Source organism: Diorhabda sublineata, chromosome X, assembly GCF_026230105.1.
Source record: "Diorhabda sublineata isolate icDioSubl1.1 chromosome X, icDioSubl1.1, whole genome shotgun sequence".
Taxonomy (NCBI): domain Eukaryota; kingdom Metazoa; phylum Arthropoda; class Insecta; order Coleoptera; family Chrysomelidae; genus Diorhabda; species Diorhabda sublineata.
Window position 1 is genome coordinate 9,550,071 of NC_079485.1, and position 26,376 is coordinate 9,576,446.

Genomic DNA, 26,376 nt, shown 5'->3' on the forward strand with positions numbered 1-26,376 from the left:
GTGCAAATAATATCAATTATATTGATACTTTATTAATTGAACATTTTTTTTCATAGAATTAGATGTAATCTGTAAGTGAAATGCAAGCTAGTACATTAAATCTATAATTTTTTCTCTCAAATAAAAACATTATAATTGGTATTAACGGAATGAATGCGTTAGCATTGTTGACTGTCAGTAATTTCCATTGATAAAATACTACACTGATTTACATTAATTTTCATAAACGGATATAATACTATTGAATGTCAAATATGTCTGGAATTTTATGAGATCCTCGGTAATATGATTTGCTTTTTAAGGAATTTCATTTCAATGGATAACGTGACAAAAGTTCGTTAATCAAATGACATTGGAGGTGAGAAAGTATCTACTATGTAACGGGTTATATCTTGGACGAATAAATAAAAAATCTTTTATTATTCGTCTATGGTTTATATAGCGATACCATTTTCTTTTAGTTACAAGTCTGTTTGTTGATCTATATGAAATAATATCCAATTAGTTTATTAAAACTTGTACGTACTGAAAAATCTGCTAACTTTTGCTGTTTCGTGATTTTTAACATAGTGCCCGTGATAAAATGGTGGAGGAGGATTAGCCATAGGTAGTCTGTCTGTATTATATTCTGGAAATAAACCGTCGTGAGAAGATGCAAGCAGTCCGTTCGGATCCTTCGTCCCATTGGAATATGTTCTCAGTTGATCAGACCACTGCTTAGAAATTCCATAGAACAATCCCCCGTCTATATAAGGTGTAATTTCATTTAACTAAAAAGGAAATTATTTAACTGAGTAAAGAATAGTATAGTCAACAAGTTCAGAAACGTAAGAGACAAAGGTCCTAAAGTTATGAGCAAGTTTAAGTTTGAGGATTTTAGTGTAGATAAAAGTTTTAATTGTTAATAACAAAAACAAAAAATAACAGTTTTTCGTTGATAACTCAAGAATATTAATATTCAAGAATAAAAATTCCTTAAAGAAGAGAAAATTTCCTTTAAAAAGTCCCAACTCCCGGAACTCTATCTGAATTATTTATAATTTTAATTTAGAGCTAAAAATAGGGCTCCGCATGGCTGTTCGCATGGCCGCGACCACGATATTGAGGGTATATTGAGTATATAATCTTAGATTGAAGGTGTATCGAATAAAACAATTTTTTTAATAAGAGATATCAATAAGAGATAGAAATTGACTATTATTTATCATTTTGTTTATTACGATTTTCTATAACAACTGAAAAATGGAATTTATGAATCAATAGCATGGCATTACCGTTTTCACATTTAACAATGGCATAAATTAACACTAGTTACATATTTTTTGAGAGCATTTGTTTCAAAAATTGTTATAAACATATAGAGAAATTTAATCTTTTTTAAAATATATACTTTTATTGGTGATATTCAATTAAGAACTAACTCATTTTCAATTTGTTTTTAATATATTTGCTTTCATCCATTTTAGTATAGAATCAAATACAACCGTGAAAGCGACAAACGCGCGACGAAAAATTTGCTGAAATGTACTCTTGCTTCATAGCAATGGTCCAGTCCAGACTGCTTTACTTGCCAAGGCTACTGTACACGTACAAAGATTAAATATCCACCATACAGCCCTGATCTGGCTCCATCCGAGGCCGAGTTAAGGGGTAGCGACGTTGAAATGAAACGGGCGATGTACGAACATTTTGACTGTAAAGATGCATCATATTTTTATAGTGGCATAGAAGCTTAGATCGAACGTTCCGATAAATATGTGGAAATAAGGGAATATATTGAGAACTAATCAAGTTACTTTTTTAAATTATGATCTTTCTATGTTACTCATGGACCGTACTACGTAATTTTAGTACCTTTATTTCGTTTTCACGTTTCCGAACTTGTTGATTCGATTAAAATTCGTATTTTGATCATTTAAACGCAATACCGTTATCATTTTAGAAAAAATAAGGCCCAGAGGTGCTCACTGAAGTCTATATCGTGACTTTAGAAGAATGCAATGGTCTTTGGTGTGATTCTTGAGGAATTTTAGAGGAACAGTAGCTAGATGAATAAGATTCTGATTAAAGTGTTGAGTAATGTATCCGCAAAAGCAATGCGGGATGGATAATCCTCAACTTAAAGCTTTGTTAGGTACTTTTAATATTCAGTCAATAAGTTGTGAACAACCGTTTTTGATACATTCTAAGCCGCTTCATTATTTCGGACTCTTTGCCGATACTTACGCGTTACTGGTTTAAATTTATTAACTCAATATCTGATGTAACTCATTTAAATTAAAAATTATAATTATTTACCGATCTTAACCAATTTTTGATGGCAAATAAAAAATTAATTTAATTGTTTATTTTCATTTTTGAGCAGAATTTCATAATTAGACGAAAATAGCGATTTATTTATAAAAAAAAAAATTACTTATTGGCAGTGCCTGATATAATGATAGAAGTATCAGACAGGCTACTGGAATATTTTATTATTATAAGACATGTAGACCGGTGCACAAAGTGTAGAAAAGATTCGATGAAACAGAAGTGAACAACATATTAAAAATTGTTCTAGAAATATTCTTAATGCCAGTGTAATGAATAACCGAATATCTTTGAACCTTCATCGAAAAACTATTTGTCGATGTCTCAAAGCAAACAAAAACGTTTTAAGAAGACACATATTGTGAGAAAATTACAAGGTTTGGAATAATTTTTATAAACTCACGGGGATTATTTAAACAAAAATTATCTAAAATTTGTGATGTCCCGTTCATTCCAAATGAAGTACCTAGTATCGTTACAAAATTATCGCTAGTAGACAGATAGTAACGTCTGTTTGGTAATAAACAAAAGAACTTTGTATAAGAATTCGAAAGGCATATGTAGAAATTACCTCTCAATAACTTAGGAATGTAATTACAAACAAACGTTAACGCAATGACAAAAGGATTGAACTAGAAGTGTATAAAACTAACAATATCTATTTTCTCATGACAAATGGATAATATTGGATGTCTGACAATAGTTTAATTTAAAATTAAAAGTAACAAATATTTGTAGGCCATTGTAATATGGAATAACTATGAACAAAATTGAAATACAAAGTTAAAAAGCAAACGTTACTGGTTTTGTTTGGGTGTTGACGAATTCGTGGAAGTTTTTCTAGTTTCTTATTCGTTTCGTGATGAATTCTCACTTTGAAGTACTTTTTTAAGATAAGCTTTAATCAATTTAATTCCGTGATTTTGTCAAGATCAATTGTGGAAAATATTTCCCATTGACCAAACTTTTTTATATTAATTTTAATTTAATAATAATTTAATTTTAATCACCAAATGATTTTTAATAAAATTAAGATGTATAAATAATTATTTGTGAAACGTACAATGCATTCAGATAATGAATATTAACTGTGAAATTTGACAAAACTGAGGTCAAATCTAAGTTGGCTTCAATTATATTCAAACATGCTATGTCCTTCATTCTTTTTATTTATTCGTCCAAGTCTAAAATAAAGTGTATTGTTGTTATCAATTTGATTAGTTGTTAATACCGTTCCGTTTGTTTAAAGCTAATGTAATTTTTCAGTTCTTTTATTAAATGTTGATGTTATTTTTTTGCCATTGGTAGTTTATGTTACAAATTATTGAAAAATAAAACGCTATTTCCATATCTATATATTGATATAGGGTTTTGACGTTGATCTATAGCGTACAATAAGCCGAAGCAATGGAAGAGAAATAGAATTAATTTTATGTCGCCATCTATAGACGACTCTTAGGTGAAAAAAAAAATTCTATGCTGAAAAATTCATAACCCTATACAGGAAATCCATAACTGAAAAGGTTTGTTGATTGTCATGCACTTTTTTTGGTTTGGACGACTTATGAAATCTTATTAAGGAGAATTTATTTTGAAAAAAATAACTGTTATTATCACCATCTTTGCTGAAGTGCGAATCTGTACAAGGACAAATTTTCAACCAGATAGGAACACTTACTTGTTGACGTGGATTATTAGGGTTATAACCACTATTCATATCAAAACGGGTTCTCAGTAGGGGAAGCATGGAATGATTTGGATGTGTTCTAAATTTGTGCCCCTCAGGTATTGGTATATTAAAATATTCAGGTGGACACGCGGGTCTTTGCGCATCTAAAATTTCCTCTACCACTTGCTGACCTACAACATAGAGCAAACCCAGATAATCACTGATAACCAGCGAGGTAAATTATTTTATTATAAATTAATAACCCTGTTGCTTACTGTATTTAAAATGATAAAACCTTACCAAAAAATACAAGTAAAGCATTTGTCCCATACTTTGAAATTTGTCCAATATCTCCACTAAGTAACTGCTCACTCAAGTCCAATGGATTTGGTCTATCATAACCAGACGGAAGATAAGTACCATCCTGGTAAGCCGCTGGCCATCGTCTCAATAAGGGTGTGTCTAATTTTTACAAAAAAGTGTGAAACTTTGATTATTTTTTATTTTATCGTAATAACTACATCCTCATGAGAAGGTTTAAATAGTTACTGATTACTATAAATTGTGAGAAATTATAATAATATAAATATCTGGATAGAAAATATCTGCTTGTTAAATCAGAATATGATAGTTTTCTTTCACAATAAAAAACAGAGAAAAATATTCGTTTCAAAAAAGTTTGTTAATTTTTAAATGTGTTGAGCTCACTCTATAAAAGCCCTATCAAAATACTCGTATGTCTTCAACCACAATCTGTAAATATCTCTCTGGAAGTTATAATTATACCATGATTGTATGAAGCCTCTCAAACCTCGTTCCCAAACCATGCATAAATGAAAATTGGAAAACGATGGTACCATATGAAATTATCTAAATGGATGACGTCGTTTCAACAAGGGACATCTTTTTTTCGAAGGTATTAACAATACCAAGTTGTATCATCTTAACGAATATTCAAAAATGAATTATCTTACTAAGAGTTAGCAATATGAATTGTAATCATCTGTTGATATCGCCATCTGCAATCTGGAATATTGTCGTTTGACACCATGGAAGTATGAAAGGAGTGAACAAGAACTTGAACTGTAGAGAGAAGCCTGAAGTATTATCTTGATCAAGTGTTCGTTTAGATCAGTTTTCAACTTAAAAATTGTTTGGTATTAAGAAATTGCTCAATTATCTTATGTTTAAATTCAAAGCTTGGTAAAGTAACTGAATAGTATAGGCGTACTCGTTCGAATTAAGGAACTTTCAATTATTTTATGCAATTTACTTCAAATTAATGCTTAATAACTTGTGTTGGGCTCAAAGGAATCACTATAATGATAATTGCAGTATGAGATTCAATTTAATTTTCTCAAGTTAAGATAACTACATTTGACAAATGTTTCCAATGCAGAGCAGGTGGATATCTTGCAAATATACCATAAAAATTATAATTATTTATATCTTAATCAAATATTTTTTGAGACACAAACAAGTGAGACTCTCCAATTTTTATGTTCTAGGTAGGCAGCGTCAAAGAAACCCTAAGAATCTAAAATACCTGACAATATATGTATGAACATTCAAAGAAGTCTCCTATTTTTCAATACTTGCTTTTAAAATTTCCAAAAAAAATCGATTTCAAAAATATATGAATTGAGGTTACAGGGAGAGTTGATTGGGCTCCACCTAAAGTTCACTTTGAGAAGTCTTGTTTTTTTAATACTTCTAGAATTTCATCCGTTCATCTGCCATTCAACGAATAAAAGTACATATAATATTGAAAATAATTGAGATTCTTCCACAAATATTGCTACTCCTCCGCTAGCTATTTCAGTATTTATTCGGTTCTCGTAGAAGATGTTAAATTGCCTGAGCGGTTCGTTGTTATTGTATTTGAAATTGGTTTTTTGAAGACAAATAACTTTGCATTTCTGTTCGGATAGGATAGTTTGCAACATTGGTAAGTTGTTATAAAAACCATTGATATTCTTTTGTAAAATAGATGTAAGGTCCATGAGAATGCGGAGCAAAATAGAAGAAAGAAAACAAATGTCAAAGTAAATTATTGGTTCACTTAGTTAATGTTTGTTTGAGATGATTCACTTTCTGTTTCTGAGAGGTCTGTTTCTAATATGTTTAATTGTAGATGAGTTTAGTGCATCTGTTTTTGATAGATCTGTACTCAAAGAAAAGGTAAATTTTTGTTAGCATGTCTATTAAAGCAGTAAAATCATTTTGTAGTTCTTTATAATACTTATTGGCTCAGATGAACCGTAGACATTTTCAAAGAGGTCAGATATCTGGTTGTGGTCCAATATGAAAGGAGGATTCTGTTCAGAAATGTCTTTGGGGAAAGAAGGTTTCTTAGGGTTTTCTAGTTCGTTTCCTTCTGGTTGAGGAGTAGGCGTAATTATTTGCTCGTAGTTGCGTTTGGTGCTGTTTTGCGGAATTTCTTTTATGTTTATGGGGGATAAATTCTGGGAGTGAGATGTTATAGGGGTTTCTGATGGGTATATGCTTAGTGAGTTAGGGAGCTTAGGCTTCGGTATTTTGGGGTTGCCGAGAAGGTTGGGTAGGGTTTTGTGGTAGTTCTGTTATTTGGGGTTCGCCATAAGTTTGTAATTGAGAGTTCTTACAGTTTGCTGCTCTATGATCTGGTTTTTTGAATGTAAAACATAGTAGACGGTCTTGGGATAGATAAATTCTGTAGCTGGTGTTCTCGTGTGTGACCATTAGACAATCAGGTATTTGGATTGTGGATGGTGAAATGGAGATTTGTCTTCTGAAGCTGTAGATGTTATAATCCGGAATTGTGAAGTTAATTTTGAGGAACGACAGTGAGTGTGTATTGAGACCTATTTTGTTAAGTTCATCATTTAAAGCTGAGTGTGGTATGGTGGGGCATACATTTCAGAAAATTATTCATTCGGAAGGAGCTATAAACTTACAGGATTGGATCGGAGTGCTGTTAATAATTATCAGCTCTTCATGATATGTCATGTAGCGTTCTACAATATCTTCATTTGCGAGGTACATGCATATTCTATTGTTTGACAGTATCGATGTGAATAGTATATTTTTTGGACCGATTAGTTCTCCAAGTGATATCAGGTTATCAACAGCTGGACAAACGATTGCTTGATGTTTTGTAGGAAATTATGGTTGACTAAGTGCAGATGAGTATGTTTTTGTAGAGTTTGTATTATGAGAGCTTCTGTAGTCAGAAGTCCCAACATTTGTAATTGACATTATTAATTTTAGAAATATTTCCGCTTTGATCCGAGAATACGGACAAGTTGATAAGAGCTGGTGTTTTTACAAATTCTTCTCCCAAACCGGTGCAAAACTGTTTATAACAAATTCACTGTTTTGGTATGAATGTATGAAATTCTACTTCAACACTAATATGTCGCTGAGTTTAGAATACTTCCCAAAGTTTCTATCTATAGTTTTATAGATTTTTAGAACTGTGATAACTATCGAATAAGAGTTGTTTTTATAGAAACTGACACTTTCACTGTTAGCGTTACAGTTGTTAGAGCCGGACCTCTGTCGACGTCATTGGTACTATTTTGTTTATTTAATTTCAAAAACGTCTTGTTAAACAATAATAAAACTAGATATTACAAGAAAAAAGAAGCATTCGGAATGGAATGGACGCTTTACGCAGAAAAGCAGTAAAAAGTGTGTTGTAAAAATATATTAATCTATTGACTTACCTATAGCACCAGAATCGGCTCTAGCTAAGTTATTGTACCAACCATCATATCCAGGATATTCAGTATTTTTATCGGAGTTTTGCGGACGCCCATTTTCACTCCAATTACCGTTTAGTAGCCAATCAGCAAAAATGTGTCTGTTATTCGTTCCATTATTGAAGTTTGAGGGCCAATTTTCCATAGGTTTTACAGCATAGTTTATAAATCGTGGAGTTTTTGGAATAATAGAAGGAATGTTCAAAGCAGGAACATGAGTTTGTGAATTAACTTAAAAATACAAGTTTTTTCAGCTTAAAAAAATATATAATAAAGAAAAGCATAGTTACAACCAATAATACCGTACGAAAAATTACATTTAAAGCTAAAGAATAAAACTATATAAAATCAAATTATTGTATTAAAATTTGATGCTGATAAAGTTGGTTAATTGATCAGTTCTTAACGTGATGAGGTTGATAAGGATTGACAACGGTATCTATATGATTTCAGAACAAAAAGCAAAGGAGCGTGAGTACAGAAAGAAAGCCGCAACATGATAAAAATTAGTTAACAAATATTAATAACTATCAAAAGCAAAGTTTAATATAATAAAAGACGTGTAGTGATAAAAACAGGCTTGAAAAGTACAAAGAAATTGAAAGCATAGTAGAGTTAACCTCAATTTTTCTGTCGCTAGTCACTAATAAACTCATCAGATGAAAATAGTTTTAACTAATGAGCAGTGACAGAGATAACAGAAAAGTTGAGGCTAAAAGCTTTGAAAAAATGCAACGAGCTTTTAGAAGAAGTGAAATAATTCAGAGAATGTCAGAAAAAGAAGAGAACGAAGGAGAGATGTGGATGAACATGGAGGAACTTGTGAACTGAATAATAGATAAGTTGTACGAAGCGAACTGAAGAAACACAACAAATAATTTAGAAGAGAATATTGTAAAACTAAGAGTAGATATGAAGGAATTTAAAGAAAATATAAAGAACAAAGAAGAAAACTGGGAACGAAAGAAGAAAACTGAATGGAAAAGTGGGAAAATTGCTACAGAGGCAATGAGTATGACAAATGATGCTGAGAAAAAGAAAGATTATGTGTACTACTATGGGATCTGAAAAACAAATAGCGTATACAGAGAATAACAAATAAATAAATAGAAGAACTTCTGGAGGAAGACAATGTGGTAAAGATAATAAGAAAGCAAGAGTAATATGGTTGAGACCAGTAAGAGAGCTGAACCAGAAGCTGGGATATAAATGATGGTAGAATTGATGCAGGTGGGAGAGGAAGAAAAAACTGAAGTAGAGTTGTATTTATGAAGAATGGCCTCACAAACCTTGAAAGAGAAATTCCACCGCTCGATTCGAACGTAAAATGCAGTCACGTTTAAAAATAGTCTAGAGCACCATGTAAAATAAATGCGCTAAAAGTAAATAGCATTTAGAACCAAAAATAAATATCGTGTTACCACCGGATTCATCAACGTAAATCATTTTGAATAATCGATAGCGACAACGATAAACGTATATTTTAATTGATGCTCTAGTCTTATTGGTACCACGTGGCCGTATTTGACGCTCGTATCCAGCTTTGAGCGTCGACATTCAACAAAAACATGATTTTCGGGAGTGCTTAGATCAAAATGTAAACAATCAAGGTACAATTTCATATTGATACTCGACGATGACTTAGAGCGTCAATTGAGGTCACGTGGTACAATTTTGACTGAAGCGTTACCTTAAACTATTCAGCTCAAACTAAACATTATTTAGCCTTTTAAATCGGGCATTATTTCAAAAAACAGTAACCTATATCGTCAGTTATTAACTAGTATTCTGAAAAATGCAATGAGCTACGAGGTAAATATTTTATAGTATTTTAATAACTTTAAGAATATAATATTCATCGTTCAAAATAATTCACCTATTTAAGCTGAAAATTTAATGAAGCAATTATTCAATAGATTATCTATTAATAGAAATGGTATATTTTAGTGATTTTTAATCATTTGGAAGCTTGACGCTCTTATATTTGATGTTGCTTTAATTTAAGATGACGGTCCATCGAAATTATACCACGTAAGCTCATTCGACGCTCTCAGCCAACGTCGAGCGTCAACATGAGTTTACACCCACATTTAGAGAAGTTGAACATTGATAGTTTATTTGTACGATCGAGTCGACAAATGGCGGGCTCAAATTTTTGAAAGAAAATTGAAGTGTGTCCCTGAACTTTATACATAAGTAATGAAACTGACCTCGACAAATTAAGTCCTATAAGGGGATATTGTAAACTTTTGGTTAAAGTTAATGAGAATAGAATATATTTACCAATTTTCCAAAATTCTAATATAGGTACGTTTCAATGATATATAAAATAGATTTTCAACAAATGTTATTTATTATTTAATTTGAATATTTCAAAACAAACCTCGTTGATATAAAATCCAGCAGATTCCCAATAAATATATTAATAACATCATTATTGGAATATTTCATATGTTGAAGAACTCATCACCACTGAATTTAACCAACTGATAAGTGATAAAACTGGGCAGAATACTTAAAATTACAAAGAGGAAGCCACATCATTAGATAAATATTTATCTACCTCGGCGAATAAAGAGGGAATTCCCGTTAAATTTCGTTTTAATATACTAATTTAATAATTTATACAAAATATTCTTATACTGTTTCACAAACAACTGCTTTTAAAAGCGGACAGATTACTCAATTTTTCTTACCGTTCAATAATATGAATAGAGAAAAGTTTTAGAAGAACACGTTTCATCAATAAAATTACATACAAGTATTTATAATTTCAATATTTAAATAAAATACTTAATTTTAAATCTCATAGCTTCTTAAAAAGAACAACCCTAGCTCATTACTAATTGTCTTAATCTCAATTAATAATCTTACAATATTTATTTTAAAAATACAATGCCTCCCACTGTACTGACTGCTTATAGTGCATTCCACTAAGCATTCCCGACAATCACGTTCACGGACGTAATCTTAAACCCAAGTAAAATGTACTTCGAGGCATTTTGAGCTCCAAGAGGTTATTTTATAATTTGTAACTCATCGAATTTTTTAGTGGAGTGCTTAACTGATTTACACTAAAGTGGGATCAAAATATCTTTTGCAATGATAGTAATATATTTGGTGGTGCGTCACAAGAACGCTTCAAAAGTACTTATAATGTCCCAAACTGCATCAAATAATGAGATAAATTTTCAGGTTTGTAATCTGCTTTGCTTGAGTTTTGAAAATTCCGTTAATTCTTTCGATGCTGATTTCGACCCACCTCTTGGCAAGAGTCGTCTTGAACGTTAGTCATTACGTCATGAGTGACGTTCTCACCGCGACTACAACTGCTTTTTGGCAGATAAAGAATATGTGAAATTATGTTTTTTTGGGATGGCCCAGATAAGCATATATTCCTCTGCGGAGTTCCAGAAGTTTTTTATGGGGTGGTTTCGCTTGTGGGTTTCATCGGTATAGTTTCGTATTGATCGATCGATCGATTTTTATGAGAATGAGCTATGTGGTGAGTACACAGAAGGTCAGATCTAATTGCAGTTGCAATGTTACCTATCGTCGGCCATATGGCTGGTGAACAAATTCTTCAAGTTTCACGGAAACCGCAGAAAATCTGTAACACCGACGAGAAGTTGTAGCGTTTTTATATTGAAGCCAATAGTTCAGAACATTTTTCAGGAAAAATAGTATATTATATATTTCTCCTGCCCCCTATTGTTGTTGATTTATTACAATATTTAATTACTGGCCAAAAATTTTGTCAGAAAGCAGTTGGATGTGCAAAATAAAACAAAATAGGCATTGCATATTCAATTCGAATTCGATGAATAATATATAGAAATGTTTCTCTTTCATGACTGCACTAGTCAAAGCGATTCTTTAAATAGTTATCTAAACGTCAGTATTTTAACGTACAAGATATCAGTTTTCTTAGATATATAATTGGGATTGACATTACACTTCAGCCTTAAGGTCTATTGTACCCCTTATCAGATCTATTCTTGTCCCTATTTACAACTTGTCTTTTAGTTACAGAGTTCGAATGAACTTAAGTATATTTGCAGGCTTTGTGGCTCAGCATGACGGTGACCGTAGTACACGTATACTTAACAATAACAACTGTCTGTCCACACATTAGGCTGATTCAGATATATATGCAAAATATGATGTACTTTGACAATACTTAATCAAATGTTATAGTTACAAGATTTTTTATACATTAGCGTCGCGTTTCTAACGGGACGTGTCTTTTAATTGACTCGAATTAGATGGGTTTGATTTATTGTGGCTTACAATTAACCTTATTAGTTTTTAACGCCCTTTTGGTTCAACAACTGTCACAGGCTAGCAGGGCACATTTGCCACATCCAGGAAATAAGATATTTAGGACAGGATAGAAATAATTACTTTAATAAAATAAAAATTTATTGAAATCACATGCCATATTTTTGTAATTAATAAATAATCAAATATACAATTAATAAATGCAAAGGATTAACTTAGGACAATAAACATTAATATGTTGACAGCTGCAAAAAATTAAATATCTTTTTCAATATTTTTAAGGACAAATAAATTGTTTTCTATTTTGTTTTTGACAGGCAGAAATGTTTCAAATTTTAAAATAAAATAACACAATGGTCGCATTCATTGGATGAAACCATTGTGTAGCTGTTGTACAAAGTTAGCGTAATCCTTCAATGACACATACGCTACAAACAACACGTTCTAGAGCGGACGCCATATTTCGGGGCGCTTTTAATTTGTGCTAGGTAGCGGAATGAAATTTGTTACATCGACTGGGTTCTGTGATGAAACGTTAACTACGTCTATGGTTGTAACCTTTCATAAAAGAAAAATGATTGAATTCGTTTATGAAAATAAGAGAAATGAATTGGAACTGGGGTACTCATATAGTGGAGTGGAAATGCACTAAACAGTTGGTTCAAATAAAATTCCTATATTTTGTGAATTTTGATCCAATACTACTTTTGAGTGGCCCAAAGTATAAAATCTGTTTTTTTATATTGTCAAATAATCTAGTTTTTTTACTTATAATACGAAAAATTCTATTTGATATATAACATATAACCAGTTTTAAACGATATCGATAAAAAATACAAACACATCCAAATTCGGAAGAAAAGATAGTCATATTAATTAATCTGTTTATTTGGATTACCAGTTGAAATTCTATCTATAACTGAAGAAGCAAAAAAGCATGAAATATGTATAACTTTGTATATTTGGATACATTATTGAAGCCATTTCATCTAATTAGAAAGGTGATCTGAGATACAAGAAAAGTAAGTCCATTAGGAAAATGATTTTATTCATGTTCAAAATAATCAATGCCCGAATAATTGTTGAATTACTTTAACTATCTCTTGCTCCATCAGTAAACGTCGACCAAGAGAAAGTTTTTTTTAGGTTAAAGAAGAAACAGGAATGACACGTGCCCAAATCATATTGTCTATTTGTAGATGATTATTCTTTATAATTTTGTTTTGAATTATAATGACAATTTTTATATACATACAAAAGTGGGTGAGTGATGAATATACCCCATAATTATATGAAAAGGAACTAGACCTCCACATTTACCACATTTATCATTACTGTTACCAATATGTAGCAGTAGCATTATGCACTACATCTGCTCAATGCAACCATTATTTCTGTAATGAAAATTCAAGCTGTTGTATATAAATATTCATAAATGTCTTCAATTGAGGACTTTGCAGCAAGAACGACGCAGCTCCAGTTTTAACGAAAATCGGGGTTATGCGCTGTTTACAATGATCAAAATATTAGCTATCGTTTGGTGCAAGATCGACGCAGCTATGGTGATTGGGTATGCTAAAGCATGTAATAATGGAGATCCGTCATACTGTGTTTGGAGCAAGAAAAACGTAGCTTCGGAGCTACGTCGCTCTTGCCCCAAACGCGCATCGCATTTTGTTTTGACGTTTATTAGATATTTTAGTAGTTTAACTGTTTGCGTTAGTTTTCTACCTTTGCTATAATATTCTTAGTTGTTATTTTTGAGTTTATAACAAGTGTAATATGTTAGAGGAATTGGACAGTGAACCTGAACCTTTTAGTGGTGGTTCCAGTGATGAATATGTGGCAGATACAGCCGACAGTAGCACATCAAGTAGTGATAGTGATAGTTTGGAGGTTAGAAAAACAAACAGGAAGTCTGTAAATGAATCGCAGTGGGTTCGAAATAAGAAAAAGAAACTTTTGGCTACTGGAGCAAGACATCTTAATAGTGTGAACAAAATGGTCGGTTCTAGAGTGGTTGGCGAAGACTGTAAATGCAAATTTAAATGTTTCGAAAACTTTAATGAACAGGAGAGAACGCAGATCTTAAATAAATTTAATTAAATTGGCGAGAAAGTAATGCAGGATACTTACCTTGTAGGCCTAATAAGTACGTCAGAAGTAACCAGAAAACGTCCTAAGACAGGAAATGGTCGGCAACGAAACGTTTCTCATAAATACATGGTAAGTACTTACTCACCTTTCAATTTATTTTCTGAAATAATCCATTTTTTTAAATTCCAGATTGGTATTGGTTCAAAATCCCACCGAGTATGCAAAAAGGCATTTAGTGCGGTTCATGGTATATCATCTAAAAGAATTAATCGCTTGACAGCTTTCTTAAAATCTAACGACGCTATCACATCTCCTAAGGATGGTCATGGAAAGTGTTGTAAAAAATTCCTGAACGTAACCCAGCAATTAAGTTGGCAAGGATGATTATTATGTCAAAAAAAAATGGTTACTTTTAAATTCAAGTCATTTTGTGTAGTTTTACTTCTAATATAATAAAAGTATAGAAGAACCTGTATAAATTTCTTTTATTTATATTATAGAAGAAACGAATATTACAACAGGTTATGGGCCCAGGCCAGATTTAATAAGCTTCAGTGAATTTCAAAGTAAAGTATAAAAGCTAACCTAAAAAATAAGGCGTGCCGGCTTGGCTTGTAAAGCAAATTAAAAGCAGAAATGGAATCTGAAAGTGTAAAGTTTACTTTCGCCAGATTAAACAACAACAATTATCAAAATTGGAAATTTAGAATTAAAATGTTGCTTACACGAGAAGGAAATTGGTCTGTTGTAGAAGAGGCAATACCAAATGAACCATCTGTTGAATGGAAACGTAGAGATGAAAAAGCACAAGCTACAATTTCATTAAGTATCGAAGACAATCAGATAGCACACATTTATAAATGCAAGAATGCGAAAGAAATGTGGAATGAACTGCAAAAGGTACATGAAAGAAATAATTTAAGTAACAAGTTGTATTTATTGAGGAAGCTGTATCAGTCTAGACTTGAAAATAAACCAATGCATGAATACATTAAAGAAATACTAGAATTAGTTGAAAGACTACGAGGAATTGGTGAGACTATTAAGGATTTCCATGTAGCTGCATTATTGTTAGGTGGATTGCCAGAAAGTTATTCCACATTAGATGCTAGTCCAGATGATGAATTGACTCTTGAATATGTAAAGGGAAAACTAATGGATGAGTATAAAAGAAAAGAAGATACCAGTTCAACAGAGACGGCATTAAACACAAATAAAAAGTTTTCGAAGGAGATGAAAGAAAAAATAGAATGTTATTATTGTCATAGAAAAGGTCACTATAAAAAAGATTGTTTTTTCATGAAGAAAGACAGAAATAAGGGAAAGCAACATGCCAAAGTAACTGTTGAAGGTGATGAGTTGTCTGACTCAGTTTTTTGTTTCAATGTTTCCGGTAACAGTAAAAATAATCTAGAATGGTATATTGATTCAGGGGCTACAAGTCACATGTCAAATAATCCAGAATTATTTATTAAATTGGACTATTCAAAGTTAAATAAAATTATAGTTGCAAATGGACAGGAAATGCAAGTCAAAGAAAAAGTAAATATTGTAAAAACGTGTGAGGAAATGAATAATTGTATACATACATGGCATAGACGTTTAGGTCACAGAAGCCCTGATGATATAAAAATGATAGTAAGTAAAGATTTAGCTATTGGCATAAAAATAAATGATTGTGGTCAGAAAAAACAATGTTTCACTTGTATTGAAGGTAAATTAATGAGGAAATCTTTTCCTAAAAAATCAGAAAATAAGACGTTTAAAGTTCTTGATTTAATCCATAGTGATATATGTGGACCTATGAGAACCCCTACTGTTGGTAAAAAGAAATATTTTTTGACTTTAACTGACTTTCAAGATATACCACACTTTATTTATTAGAATCTAAAGATGAAGTATATATTAAACTAAAGGAATTCATTCTAGAAGTCAAAAATATTTTTGGGGTCTATCCAAAAACATTTAGAAGTGATAATGGAGGGGAATATACAGGGGTAGCTGTGCAGAAGCTACTCAAAAGTTTTGGTATAAGCTTTCAGTCGACTGCACCATATTGTCCAGAGCAAAATGGTGTGTTGGAGAGGAAAAATACAACATTGATGGAATCGGAAAGGTGTATGTTATTAGATGCTAATTTACCCCATAAATATTGGGGGGAAGCAGTAACAACTGCTAACTACATTTCTAATAGACTACATACTAAAAGTAAAGAAAAGACACCTTATGAGTTATGGGTCGGAAAGAAACCTGATTTATCATATTTCATTACATTTGGTTCTCAGGCTTTTGTTTACATTCCAAAAGAAAAAAGATCTAAACTAGAGAAAAGAGCAAAAACAGGTATTATGGTGGGATACAGTGAAAATAGTAAAGCTTATAGAATTCTAGATACAGATAAAATTATTATAAGTCGTAATGTAAAATTTAATGAATTTCTGAATCAACCTTTTAAAAATATAAATTGTAAGGCTGAAACTAGCAACTCAGATCCTGATTCAGCAATTACTGTTGACCTACAAACAAAAACTAAACATGGAGTGGATGATAGTGACATAAATGAAGAAGGTGGAGGATCAAATAATAATATCAATGAAGAAGAAAATGAAATTCCAGAAGAAACTGGAGGTGAAAACTTTGAGGAAATTAATGATCAAGAAATTGTAACCAGATCAGGAAGGGTGTCAAAGAAAAGATATTATGAAGGTTACATTTCATACAATGTGATGAATAAGGAAACTTATAATGAAATGCAAGATCCAAAGACCGTAGATGAAGCGATGTCAAGAAGTGACCGAAGAAATTGGGCAAAAGCAATGGAACAAGAGTACGAATCATTAATGAAAAATGAGGCATGGATTTTAGTAGACCGTCCATCAAACAAAAATGTTGTGCAAAATAAGTGGGTGTTTTGTTTAAAAAGGAATTCAAATAATGAAATACGATATAAGGCACGGCTAGTTGCAAAGGGTTTCACACAAACCTTTGGTATAGATTATTTTGAAACTTTTTCACCTGTAGTTAGATACTCTACAATAAGAATATTGTTTGCTTTATCTGTAGAATTAAGTTTAGATATTGACCACTTAGACGTAGGAACTGCATTTTTAAACGGAAACTTGGATGAAGAAATTTACATGGTGCAACCTGAGGGATTTATTCTAAAAAATAATGAAAATAAAGTATGTTTATTAAAAAAGGCTATATATGGGTTAAAACAATCCTCCAGAATTTGGAATAAATAATAATAAATAAGTAAAAAATGTCTTAAAAGACTTAGGTTTTCAGCAATCAAGTTTTGAACCATGTATATTTTTCCAAAACAAGGACAAATTTATAATTCTATTGGCCCTTTATGTTGATTTTTTAATTTGTTCAAATTCCTCAGTTTTTAAAACCAACCTCAAACAGGAATTGTCAAAACAATTTAAAATTAAAGACTTGGGGCCAATCAAATATTTTGTAGGTTTAAATATTGATTTTGACAAACAAAACAATATGATTAAAGTTAATCAGAGGGACTATATTTTACAATTATTAGAGCGTTTCAAGTTAGGTGATGCTAAAACTGTTTTGACTCCTATTGAAGTCAACCACTAATGAAAAACCAAATGTACCGTATCAGAATTTAATTGGTTCATTAATGTACTTGGCAGTCCATACAAGACCAGATATATCATTTAGTATTAGTTATTTGAGTCAATTTAATTCAAGTTTCAGTATTGAGCACTGGAAACATGCAAAACGGGTATTAAAATACTTAAAAGGGACCTTGGACAAAAGCCTAATTTTTTGTAAATCAGACAAAAATTTGTATGGTTATGTAGATGCAGATTTCTCAAATGATATAAATGACAGGAAATCATATTCAGGATTCGTTCTAAAAATGAGTAATGCTCCAATCTCTTGGGAATCCAAGAAACAATCTTGTGTTGCACTTTCTAGTACTGAGTCCGAGTATATCGCCATTACTGAAGCATGTAAAGAAGCCATATTTGTTAGTGGTTTTTTAAATGAGTTTTGTGAGACTAAGCCCGTAATTCTTTTCAATGACAGCCAAAGTGCACAAAAATTGTTAAAAAACCCTGTTTACCATAACAGAACTAAACATATAGACACTAAGTACCATTTTGTAAGGGAAGTAATTGAAAAAAATTTGGTTGAAATTAAATACATGCCTACTGAAAAAATGGTAGCAGATCTTTTAACAAAAGGGCTGCATAATCCCAAGCATATTTTTTGTACTAAAAATATTGGTCTAAATTAATTGCTGGTTTAAGGGGTAGTGTTGTAAAAAATTCCTGAACGTAACCCAGCAATTAAGTTGGCAAGGATGATTATTATGTCAAAAAAAAAATGGTTACTTTCAGATTCAAGTCATTTTGTGTAGTTTTACTTCTAATATAATAAAAGTATAGAAGAACCTGTATAAATTTCTTTTATTTATATTATAGAAGAAACGAATATTACAACAGAAAGCATCACACTAGACCCAACATGATCCCCCCAGAAATCGTTGAGCAAGTAGATAGCCATATTCGCAGTTTTCCCAAGAGATCGTCTCATTACAGTCGACAACAAAATAATAATAAAATGTATCTTTCACCGGAATTAAATGTCAAGAAGCTGTATGAATTATATCTAGAAAAATATGAAAAAGATATGTTTGATATATATGGCCTAAAAGATAAAAAACATCTTTTCCGTCCGAAAGTGACTTACGACTTCTACTTTAGATATTTCAAGGCTAATTTTAATATTTCGTTTGGCAGCCCACGGTCCGACACTTGCAAGTCTTGCGACGAATATGAGAATAAACTTAAGCTACCTTTACCCGATGAAGAATTAAACCAAATTAAAACTTCTAAACAGCTCCATGTAAGCAGTGCTCAAGTATTCTTTGATGCACTCAAAGAAAAAACAGAAGAAGTTAAAAATAATCCCGAGGTAGAGGTACTCTGCTTTGATCAACAGAATGCACCTTTACCTAAAGTCCCCTCAGGAGATGCATTTTATCTTAGGCAGTTATGGGTTTTTAATTTCTGCATTTATTCAGCCAAAACAGGAATTTCGCATTTTTACATGTATGATGAAACCACTGGCAAAAAGACACCCAATGAAACCATTAGCTTCCTAGATCATTATTTCAAAAATATAATGTCCAAGGATGTGAAAACATTATATATCTTCTCAGACAACTGCGCTGCTCAAAATAAGAACGGAAGCCTAGTACAACATCTATTCACTTTGGCCCAAACAAAACAGTTTCAGTCGATTCTTCATCGATATCCTGAACCTGGCCACTCCTTCTTGCCATGTGACAGGTCATTTGGGGTTGTAGAAAAAGCATTAAGAAAAATCGAACGAATATTTACTCCTCAAGAATATATGACACATTATGGCAAATGCAGCAGAAACTTTGAAGTGGTCCCACTAGAACAAAACATGATTTTTGACTTTGTAAATTATTTAAAGCCACATTTTAAGAAAACAGTCATCAACCAGCTTAGACAGAAATTTGCGATAAGCAAATACAAACTGATTTTATATGAAGCAAACAGTGGAATCTATCTATAGTACATTCAATATTCAACGTTGCCATTGAAAAAAGTAAAATATGACAACATGATGGTGCTGGCAAATCAATACCTATCTTACTATGAAAAATTAACTTTTGCTCAGGGGAACACATGTAGTGACGTCGAAATGACCAACGACGAAGAAACTATTGAATAGTATTAGATTCTATGACTTGTTATTATTGTTTTTGTTTAATGAGTAGCATTGAATAAAGTTTATGTAATAAATATATACAAATTTTGCGTTCAAATGTAATTTTAGCTCTTTCATTATTGCAGACACGCACACTTTTTGAAGTTTTGGTGCAAGAATGACGTAGATCCATTAAAAAACAACTTTTTATTTGCTTTAAAATACACTGGATATCGTTTATAACAACCTCGGTTATAACGACGTATCGGTTATAGTGACCATATTTTCCGGACCCGTGATTCTACAAGCCTTAGCAACGCATTTTTGATCGGAAATAACGACCTCGGTTATAATAACTCTTTTTGGTAAGACCCACCAAATTAAAAGATCGGTTTTAGCGACGCCGTTCCTGTAATTCATAAGGAGACATTGTCTACAAAAGCCTTTATTTTTCTAGGAAACCCCTTTTGATAGAAAATCAGGTTTTAAACTGGTGAGGACTTTTCTGGGTGTTTACCAGTAATTCATAAGGAGAAAATTGCGTACAAAAATCCCTAATTTTTCCAGGAAACCTTTTTCGATCGGGTTTTGAAGTGGTGGGGACTTTTCTGACCACTCTTTGCTTATGTAGTTTAACTTTAACATTCAAAGGTGCAACTCTGTGTGTTAACTTGTGAACATCATGTTTAAAAGAAAAACTTTTACGTTGGAGGAGAAATACCTCATTTGCTGCCATCTAGAGAATGGAGAAACGAACGTCAGCCTAGCAAAAGAATTAGAGGTGAGTCACTCTACAATATCATTTGGAAAAAAAAGAGATGAGATAAAAGACATTGTTCAAAAAGGGGATTCATTAAAAAAAAAGAAACTCCGTAATTCCGATATTAGTGATGAGGACCTTATCAATGAACTTGACGCCGATATTGAAACCGACAATGGAGAAGAGGATGAAGAAGAACAACTTGACATCCCACCGTTAACCGACGCATTGAGGGCGGCACAACTTTTGAAGAAATTTGTGATGTGTGACAATCAATTTTGTACTCAGAATATAAAATCTGGACTTGATGAAATCGAAAAAAAAAATTTCGCGCGAGTTTTATCTAAAAAAATGTAAAAAACAAAAAGTTATTACCGATTACTTTTCAGCTCGAAATTGATTTTCCTTTTATTTATGTTAATTATTTTAAAAAATTAAGTTTTATATCATTATCAATAAAAAATTCTATTATTATTATGTTGACAATGTGTAATTGATTTAACAAAATTCCTATTTCACATTTGCTTAATGTAGATGTCATGATCGGTTATAACGACGATCGGCTATAGCGACCAAATGTGCCTGGTCCATTGAAGGTCGTTATAAACGATATCCAGTGTATTATATTTTTAGAAGATTTTTGGTATTTGTAATTGTTAAGGTACGTGCTTTTGGCAGTTTAAAACGTAAAAGTGGTATCTAATAAACTATGGCATTTAAAATTTTTTTTTTTTATTTTCTCAAAATCGACTTTTATGGAGCTGCGTCATTCTTGCTGCGGAGTCCTCAATTCGATTAATGATTACATCTCAAGATTTCAATATTATTTGGAATTACATATCATTTAGCTGAGCTCTCAAGTCGTCTAAACTAATATCATTATCTGCAGTAGCCTCTTCACATTCTTCAACAATGTCATTGTTTGGTAAAGTATATGCCAATTGTATCCCTTCAGCTACAGTAACTTGTTCAGTAACATTTACACTTTCATCTATCAAACTTATGCCCCATTCATTATCTTCATGGACAGATTTTTCTTCTTTTGCTTCAACTGCAATTTCTGGTTTAGGTTTTAAAGCAAACTCTTTTTGTCTCAACCTACAGTTGGAATCTTCACAATTTGGATTTGGTTTTAGAGTCATAGTTGGGAAAAAATCAGTCAAAGCACTATATCCTAAATAATTACTAACAATCCCAAATTGAAGAAGATGTTTCAAACTATTTTGGACCAAAAATCCTGCAACTATACCCATAGTTGTTGGAAGACTAGCTGCACAGACCCCATCTCTCTTTAAAGTCTTCTCATCAATGTTTGATGCCACAATCAAGGGAGGAGCACACTAAAAAAAGCTTAAACATTAAAATCACAAGATTTGTACATAAAATTGACGAGTATTCACTTTATAAGTATAAAATAAAAATTACAATAAAATTCAATATTTACTTACAGCAAAACATGCAGTTTCTCCTGGTACAATGAACTGGATGTGTCCTGATACTGCATTTTCAGACACTCCAGATTCAAACCAAGATAAATTGAATTCATTACAAGCTGTATTTATTGCAAATCTAGCTTCAAAGTTATCTACACAACTTAATACTAAATCTACTGGACCTCCATTCAAATTACTAGTCCTAGAAATGATATAATCCATTAAAAATTATTAAGATCCAGATGATTAACATCTATACATGAGGCGTCCAGTTGCAAAAGTCGCTAATATACTTTTTTGTTATTTTTCATAAATCAGGAAAAACGTTTAACTTTTGTTACTAATACTTTTGCAAATATTTATTGTTGTTAAACAATAGTGTCGTGTATGTGTTATTTATGTGTCCTTTGATCAAAAATCAGTGAGTTTTTGAGTTTTGCTACTGTGCACAAAAATGAATGAATTTTGCTACGGGAATGAATTAAAATAACTGAGTTTTGTCAACAAATGGACATCGTTTATTGAATTTAATAAACATCAGATAACATCGAGTTCGTAAGAAATAAAAAATAAAAATTCAAAACAAAAGTAAATAATATCATACTATTCATATTGTCAATACTTAGTTTTCTAAATTTGCATTATATCACCAACTTCTGCTTGTATTTCATACATTTCAACCTCTTCTTGAGCCTCACTTTCTGCATTATCATTAACTAGTGACTTATACAGAGCCAAATGGTCGTCACCAGCCCAATCTTTACCAAAGTGCTTCTCTAGTAACTTATGTATATCATTCACTTTGGCACTTTTTAATGGTACTCCAGGAGGAACGATCTCTAGGTGCTTATCTAAATCACTGAGTTTGCAACCCCTTTTCAGAAGAGAACGAAAACATGAGACTTCGTTCTTATAGGAAATTTCGCCTTTAACGACCGTCGTTCCTTGACGTGACGATGTTAATATTTTAATTCTTTTACACAGTGATATTTTAAAATGCCACTGCGCTGTGGGTTTAAGAATTTTGCCAAGGGCTGATTTCCAGTTGTATACCAATAAGTTGTTATTGCCGAACTGTCTGACGGTGCCGGATTCCTCAAAAATTTCAATATATTCATTGGGATTGACAATAGATTCTCTTTTTTTAATGCTCCGTTCAATTCTTCCGAAAACACGATCTGGCGGCAAAAATGAATGTCCAACTACCGGAAATACCACTTCAATGATTTTAACATGTTTAGGTGCCTTCATTTGCAGCCAGTACATTAGCATTCCCATTAGAACCATATTTTTGTTTTGCCCAGGGCAACCGTCAGCAAAAAGTTGGACATTTGTAATGTTTGTCTCAAAAGCAGTGGTATTTAATTGGTAAAAAACTGCGGAAGCAATTTGATTTGCATTGCGATAATACTCATTTTCCAACCAAGGATAAATAGTGACAGTTTCCTTATTTTGTTCACTTTTAGATGAGCCTGCACATACAGTAAAATTAAACAAGTACAGTTGCCGACTAAAATATGCGGACTGATCTGGCACTTTTGGCAATACTAAGTTCTTTTGGCAATCAAACGCTAACATCAAGGTGTCGCTTTTCTCAGTCCGCAGCTCATCATAAAATGCCTTTGCTTTTAGGCGGTGAACTCGTAACATAGCCATGTTATGAATTTTTTCGGCACCATTTGAATTTTGAATACTGAGCCGAAGTTCTATACATGTTGAACAGGCATCAGTTGCTGGAGTTTTAAAGCTTATATTGTAATCTTTGGTAAAAATACCACGAAAAAACTCATATTTCACTTGTGAACAGGAACTTCCTTGTGCACTGTTGTACAGCCTCCAAAGCTTCCTGATATTGAGATCACATTGTAAATACAGACGCGTTGATTTATCTCTCCCGTAATGCGATTCAATAGGCTGCAACTGGTCGATGAAATTTTTTACGGTTTGTCTTTTTTCAGCGAATGCCTGGTTAACTCGATATCCGCCACGTCGCTCCTTTGACGTTTCTCCTTTGAGGAAGTGGCGTTGGCACAAAATTCGCACTCTGTCCTTTGATACCCGCAAAGCATTCAGAAATGTTTTCTGACAGACCTTAACGTTTCCCGTTTTTCTCGGGACAAAGTATGTTGTAGTTACAGCAACTTTTCGTTTGCCATCAACAGTTTCACTTCGCTTTTTCGGCAGCGATTGATTGGTGTACTTGAGCAACAGACAATCTTGTGATTGTTTTGATTTGTTTGCATACAACATTTTGTGGAAATTTTCAATGTCAAGCTGCGTGAGTTTCGCACACTTAAATGACGATGTGTCCTTGTGGTTACAAGAAGGGAGTTGTGGAGGCGCATGAGCACTATACCTGTGTATAAAAAGAGATAATTGAATAAAAAGAATAGTAAATAATATTACAAAGTTTATACCGAATCCTTTTGGCCTTCTCCCTTTTCCATTCCCTTTTGTTTGCAATTCTCTTTCTTCCTTTCCCACGATCGTAATCTCCGACACATCGACCCATCTCTGTAAACCACAGCTAGATTAACAAAACTATACGATTATTACATTTTTCACGCACTCATATTTACCTTTTCACAAAGCCGGCACTCTAACCGCACAAACGCCGAAGACTGAATTGTTGACGATCACTGATACAGTAAAACGTCAAACATGATATTGTCAGATTCAAAAATGAGAAATGAATGACGTATGCAACGGTACATGAAATTTTATATGAAAAGTAACGAGTTTTGACAACTAACCTCTTTCGGAAAATAAATGAGTTATGGAGTCAAACGCCGTGATAAATTAATGACTTTTGCAACCAATTTCACTTTTGTGATTGATTTTGTAGGAAATAAGCGGGTTTTGGCGCCGTATATAGTAGACAGAACGATAGAAGGTAGAATTGGCTGGCGATTGACATTGCCAGCTCAAAATTTAAAAAAAAGTAAATTAGCGACTTTTGCAACTGGACTCCTCACATGTACAATTTTATATGGACTATGGAAATGGTTTAATGGGGAAAGCAGATAATCTACAAAACACATGAATTGGTCAATTTAATATAATGGAAAAATTATACCCCATATGGTGTACTTTTTTCTGTAATTCTAAATAAATGGGTTTTTAATATTTCTCTTATAATTAATTAATGCTTGTTATTTTGATATCTACAGTTTCAATTTTTAATATAGAAAGTCGACTTTATTAAATCATGATTACCTTAAAACTTCTGTGAAGTTATCAAAATTATCTACAGTAGTAATATTATAGTTATAAGTTCGAATATCAACATCGGGGTTTATGTTTCTGAGAGTTTCAGCTGCAGCTTCTACTTTACTTAACCCAGATTGATGAGGTTGGAAAAATAATCTATTCATATTAGCAAGTTCTACTTTATCGTAATCGAATAATATTAATCTTCCAATACCACATCTTGTAAGCATTTCAGCAGTTACACTTCCAACACCTCCGACTCCTACTACTGCCACTGTAAAATCTCGGATTTTTTCATAATTGTTCACTATACCCATACGTTTAAGTGCCATTAAACGACTAGAACAGAATTTTATTGTGACAATGTTTTATAAAATAGGAGTTTTTACCTGTATGGATTAGAATCTGTTACCTCTGAAGACATTTCTTTAATTTTTTCTCGTACATTTTTTTGAGAAGCTGATAACTTTGCTTCTAATTGTTTGATTTTCGCTTGTAATTCTTCTACGGTTGACATTTTAATTTTTCGCGAAAACTACTAATAACATATGCTAATATAATATACACCATATGCTCAGGTATTCTAGCAAATAGTAGACAAATATTGTTATTACTTCTAGAAATGTCAACGTCACTGGTACATCATTTGGAGACAACAATAAACAAACCTGATAATGTTTATCTATGGCAACTGAGTAACACACATAATACTTAAAAAATACTCACGATAAAAAATATAAAGTTATAATGTACATTTCTAATGCAATTCGTGAGCGAAGTTGCACGATTTCGATGTAAAACTGACTCATTTCTAATGAACTTTGCCAACGACTTTGCGATGAATTTCTTCTCGAAAAACAATACAAATTATTTGAAATCAAAATGCAAAATATGACAATCCACATAATGCGCATGTGTCATGCATGCTACGAAATACACAACTTGGAACTTGCAGCATATATATAATATAAAGTTTCTATAAATGGAAGCTGTTCCGACTAAGGAAGACAGAATGATAATGATTTCGCTATCTTCCGAGGCTCCAGCTGAGTTCTGCGCATTCTCAAGAATGTGCAACATGTACGAGGTATCTCGAAAGAGAGAGAAAATAATATATTGTCGGCACCTTAATAGTGGGACATTCCTTCCCGTTAAAACTCT

The 26,376-nt window shown here is 32.3% G+C and overlaps 3 protein-coding genes across 3 annotated transcripts in view; all 3 read right to left on the reverse strand.

The window, feature by feature from the left end:
- The window catches only part of LOC130450806 (dual oxidase 2-like), a 30,224-nt gene extending 20,014 nt beyond the window's left edge, over positions 1–10,210 (reverse strand). Inside the window, exons 1-5 of the mRNA XM_056789443.1 lie at positions 10,106–10,210; positions 7,687–7,953; positions 4,280–4,441; positions 3,989–4,170; positions 527–770 (exon numbers count right to left, since the gene is read on the reverse strand). Coding sequence (XP_056645421.1) covers positions 527–770; positions 3,989–4,170; positions 4,280–4,441; positions 7,687–7,953; positions 10,106–10,157 — 907 coding nt within the window. The 5' untranslated portion in view covers positions 10,158–10,210. The remainder of the gene's footprint in view (positions 1–526; positions 771–3,988; positions 4,171–4,279; positions 4,442–7,686; positions 7,954–10,105) is intronic.
- A 4,131-nt stretch (positions 10,211–14,341) lies between these two features.
- Positions 14,342–26,186, reverse strand: LOC130450611 (ubiquitin-like modifier-activating enzyme 5). The gene is made up of 4 exons (XM_056789094.1): positions 25,605–26,186; positions 25,222–25,554; positions 22,021–22,207; positions 14,342–21,912 (listed from the first exon to the last, which is right to left on the reverse strand). Exons 1-4 carry the CDS (start codon positions 25,730–25,732, stop codon positions 21,406–21,408), a joined length of 1,155 nt encoding a protein of 384 aa, XP_056645072.1. The 5' UTR covers positions 25,733–26,186; the 3' UTR covers positions 14,342–21,405.
- LOC130450610 (uncharacterized) lies at positions 22,215–24,386 on the reverse strand. Its single transcript, XM_056789093.1, has one exon. The coding sequence runs from the start codon at positions 24,253–24,255 to the stop codon at positions 22,636–22,638; it is 1,620 nt and encodes a 539-aa protein (XP_056645071.1). The 5' UTR covers positions 24,256–24,386; the 3' UTR covers positions 22,215–22,635.
- Positions 26,187–26,376: the final 190 nt, after the last annotated feature.

Bases quoted from the DNA above. Each gene is read 5' to 3' on its own strand.
- LOC130450610 (XM_056789093.1), bottom strand. From the start codon at position 24,255: ATGTTGTATGCAAACAAATCAAAACAATCACAAGATTGTCTGTTGCTC.
- LOC130450611 (XM_056789094.1), bottom strand. From the start codon at position 25,732: ATGTCAACCGTAGAAGAATTACAAGCGAAAATCAAACAATTAGAAGCA. The intron at 22,208-25,221 runs GTAATCATGATT...TATCATTTCTAG, and splicing joins AACTTCACAGAAGTTTTAAG to GACTAGTAATTTGAATGGAG. The intron at 21,913-22,020 runs GTAAGTAAATAT...AGCTTTTTTTAG, and splicing joins GAGAAACTGCATGTTTTGCT to TGTGCTCCTCCCTTGATTGT.